This window comes from Raphanus sativus, chromosome 4, assembly GCF_000801105.2.
Source record: "Raphanus sativus cultivar WK10039 chromosome 4, ASM80110v3, whole genome shotgun sequence".
In the NCBI taxonomy this organism is placed as follows: Eukaryota; Viridiplantae; Streptophyta; class Magnoliopsida; order Brassicales; family Brassicaceae; genus Raphanus; species Raphanus sativus.
The window spans coordinates 45,192,090-45,195,539 of NC_079514.1; the positions used below are offsets into that span (position 1 = coordinate 45,192,090).

Genomic DNA, 3,450 nt, shown 5'->3' on the forward strand with positions numbered 1-3,450 from the left:
AAAATAATGTTTAATTATTTTATATCTTAATTTTATTATAGAAATAAATCTTAAAAACTCACTAATAATATATTTTCAATTATATAAAATTAAAATATTTATTTTATTAATATTTAGTTATGTTTTAAAAAAAAATTATTATGAGATTTTTTTATCAGATAAACAACACAATATAATAGAAATTATCTTTTTTATTAATATATATTTTTAGATTTCGGATAATTCTTAGTATCATTAATTTTAATCAGTTACTAATCAAATAAATTTATTTTCATTTTTTCCTTGATTTACAATTATTTTTATATTTTATTTATTAAGTATATAACATATTAAACCAGTCTAATATTTTTAAACTGAGAGCTCCTGTCACGAAAAATCAGTTCGCAAATAATAGTATAAGATAAGACAAAATTACACACACAAACACTAGCTCATATTACAAAGTAACTCATCTCACCCAGGATAGATACATAACAACTTCTCAAAGGCTGAAGCTTCTCAAACAAGCGTTGCCTTTGCAAGCTGAAGCGCTTTCTCTCGGCCGTAAAACTTCTCCACAATCGCAAGTGAAAACTCCATTGCAGTCCCTGGAGCTCTGCTCGTTGTGACGTTTCCGTCAACCACGACTCTGTGCTCAATGTGACTCTGGTCTGAAAGCTCGTTGCTCACCCTTGGATGAGTAGTAGCCTTCTTACCCTATACAAAAACATGGCTCTTATATCTTAGTTAATGACTCAACAGCTACATTAACAAGGAAACTATTCAAGTATTGATTTGCTTGATTGATAAAAATGCACCTTGAGTAAACCATTAGACTCAAAGACGTATACAGACGCTTTTACAGATTCCTCCGTATGGTTTGTTTGCTTCTGCCTGTTTCTTTAACATATTCACCAGTGTCTCACAGCTTGCCAATCTTTGAGCACCATTACCGCCCTGTAGTTTTGATTATTTGTCATTGTAACATATAACTCCAAAATGTTGTTTGAGACTTATCATAAGTTGTCATGTTTTGAGAGTTAGCACTAACTCACAGGCAGCACAATCAGATCGAATGACTTCTCTGAAACCTCATCAAGAAGCACATCTGCTACTAGGTTAACTTTGCATGATCCTACAACTTCCAAACTATTACCAATTGCAGCAATCACCACATTTGCTTGCCCGCCTCAGGATATCTGCAAGGGCTATAGCTTCAGTCTCCTCTGAATCCTCTGCAATGGGTACAAGAATCTGAAATGGGAAGACACTATCTTTCAGGCTTATAAACGACCAGTTAAAATAAAAGTAACAAGTGGAGAGGCAACTCAACATATACATACCTGTGGCGTATCTTCAAATAACCACTTCTGTTTTGTAAGCTCAGTAAAAGTATATTTCCTCGCCAGGTTTAGGACGAACCAGCTGATTTCAAAAGGAGAACAGGTAAATCTAAGAGAATATACTAAGATTCTCTGTTTGAGACAAAAACATATATACCAAGATACTAGAGACTTCATCAGCTTTCTCTTTCCCGTACAACTGCTCTACAAGCGTGATGGAGAATTCTATGGTGGTCCCCGGTCCACGACTGGTCACTATTCTTCCATCTATCTGCACTCTTGACTCAACAGCAGTGGCACAAGTAGCAGCAAGTTTTTTCCATAAAAACCGGGTAACCCGTTGCCTACAAGAAAACACCATATACATAAATCAAGAAAATAAGATCACAAGAAAACAAGATTCTGGATACTTACTTTTTTGCCTTGTAGTAGACCCCCAAGTACCAAGGGCCAACGCAGGAGCACAACTATATAGCTGCGTTAAGTCGTCCATCTGCGTCTTGTTTTCTTTACCATATTCTCTAATGGTTTACAGTTTTTTAGAGTCTCGCCTCCCGGAAGCCCTCCCTTTTTACCAATTAAATATTAATAATAGCAAAATAATTATCAAGCAAACATGAGAAGCAAGCAATAATCTATCGAGAGACTTACAGGGAGCACAATAAGGTCGAAAATAGAATCGGTAATATCAGAGAGGAGAGTATCAGCGACCATCTTGATACCATGACAAGCATCGACGCCAACCTGAGTCTCGACGGACGCCACCGTCACGTGAGCGCCACCTCGCCGTAACGTGGTGATCATCGCCACCGCTTCTAGAGGCTCCGTACCGTGCGCAATAGGGATCAAAACCTAAAGAGACGCCAGAAAATAAAACTCGTTATGTACGAGGAAGGGGAAAAAAGTATGATATCGTGATCGTGAAACCCACTGACCGTCTTCGTAGATGGAGCCATGTTTGCCAGGAAGATGGTGAAGTAGAAGAAGAGAACTATGGAGTTTAGTGGAGAAGAAAGGAGTGTCACTTATGGGCGTTTAAATAGTGGAACGACTGTAACGACGTCACTGGTCTGTGACGTATGCGATTACGTAAGCATAAAGAAAAGGAACTGGGTGGGGGAAACGCTTCTTTTCAATCTTTCCACGTAATGTATACACTCTTTTCTCGTAAACTAATAAGACGGGTTGAAGTTGTTGGCGAGAAACGAGATCACGCCCCGGTTCTTTATTTTGTGCAACCACGTGTTGTCGTTTTTATTATTTTGTAGTAGAGTAAACCGGATGAGGTTCTGAACCGGAAATTGAATTATATTGATGATTCAATTTAGTCAAAGATGTAAAGGATTTAAGATTACAGATGGTACAACTACAAATGAATGATATCAGCTGCTTTGTTTTTTTTCTCTTGGAATCCAATAGAATTTTATGTCTTCAAACTTTGCACTCCATCTCCAAATATCTCGTATGTAATTGTATAGGCCCGAAGTTGATTGACTTCTTGGTAATGAGATCCACCAGAACCTTGCTGTCCCTTTCAAATATGACCCTTGTGTATCCGTTTGACCAAGAATTTTGCATCGCCATAAGTAGAGCTTTGAACTTTCTAATGCTGAACTTGTTGTAAGAGAAGAAGCTTGTCCCTCTCCTTTGATATTCCTTCATTATTTCCTTCTTTAGAAATGCACCAAATGGAATTTGAAATAACCATTTTTAGTAGCCCTGGGCATTCACATTACCGTTCGGATTCGGGTCGGATATTTCGGATTTTAGATATTTCAGAACTAGTGAAAATGGTACCAATCGGATAATTTAAATTTTTGGCTCGGATACGGTTCGGTATCTGTCGGATCTGGTTCGGATCCGGTTATATCCGAAGTAACCAAAAAATTAACGGACCCGGTTAATATTTATAAATTTTAATGTATATATAGATATAAACTTTAAAATACATATATAAATACTATATGATGCGTTGGTTTAGTGTCACGTGATGTGGTAAGTGTAGGATGAGGTTCATGGTTCGATCCGCTAGTGATGCATATTAAATTTCACGTTTAATTTTTTTTAATACTCACCAGCCAGGATGAGTCCTTGCTTGCTATTGGACTTCAAACATAAGCCCATAATT

At 37.1% G+C, this 3,450-nt stretch overlaps 1 protein-coding gene across 1 annotated transcript; it reads right to left on the reverse strand.

Moving 5' to 3' along the window:
- Positions 1-408: 408 nt before the first annotated feature.
- On the reverse strand, positions 409-2,360 carry LOC108851838 (protein DJ-1 homolog A). The gene is given in 15 exon segments (XM_057009823.1): positions 409-696; positions 798-833; positions 835-936; positions 1,035-1,161; positions 1,163-1,233; positions 1,323-1,376; positions 1,378-1,404; positions 1,480-1,638; positions 1,640-1,666; positions 1,737-1,757; positions 1,759-1,791; positions 1,793-1,828; positions 1,830-1,889; positions 1,974-2,174; positions 2,258-2,360. Coding segments are annotated over 15 exon segments (1,173 nt in total). The 5' UTR covers positions 2,279-2,360; the 3' UTR covers positions 409-498.
- Positions 2,361-3,450: the final 1,090 nt, after the last annotated feature.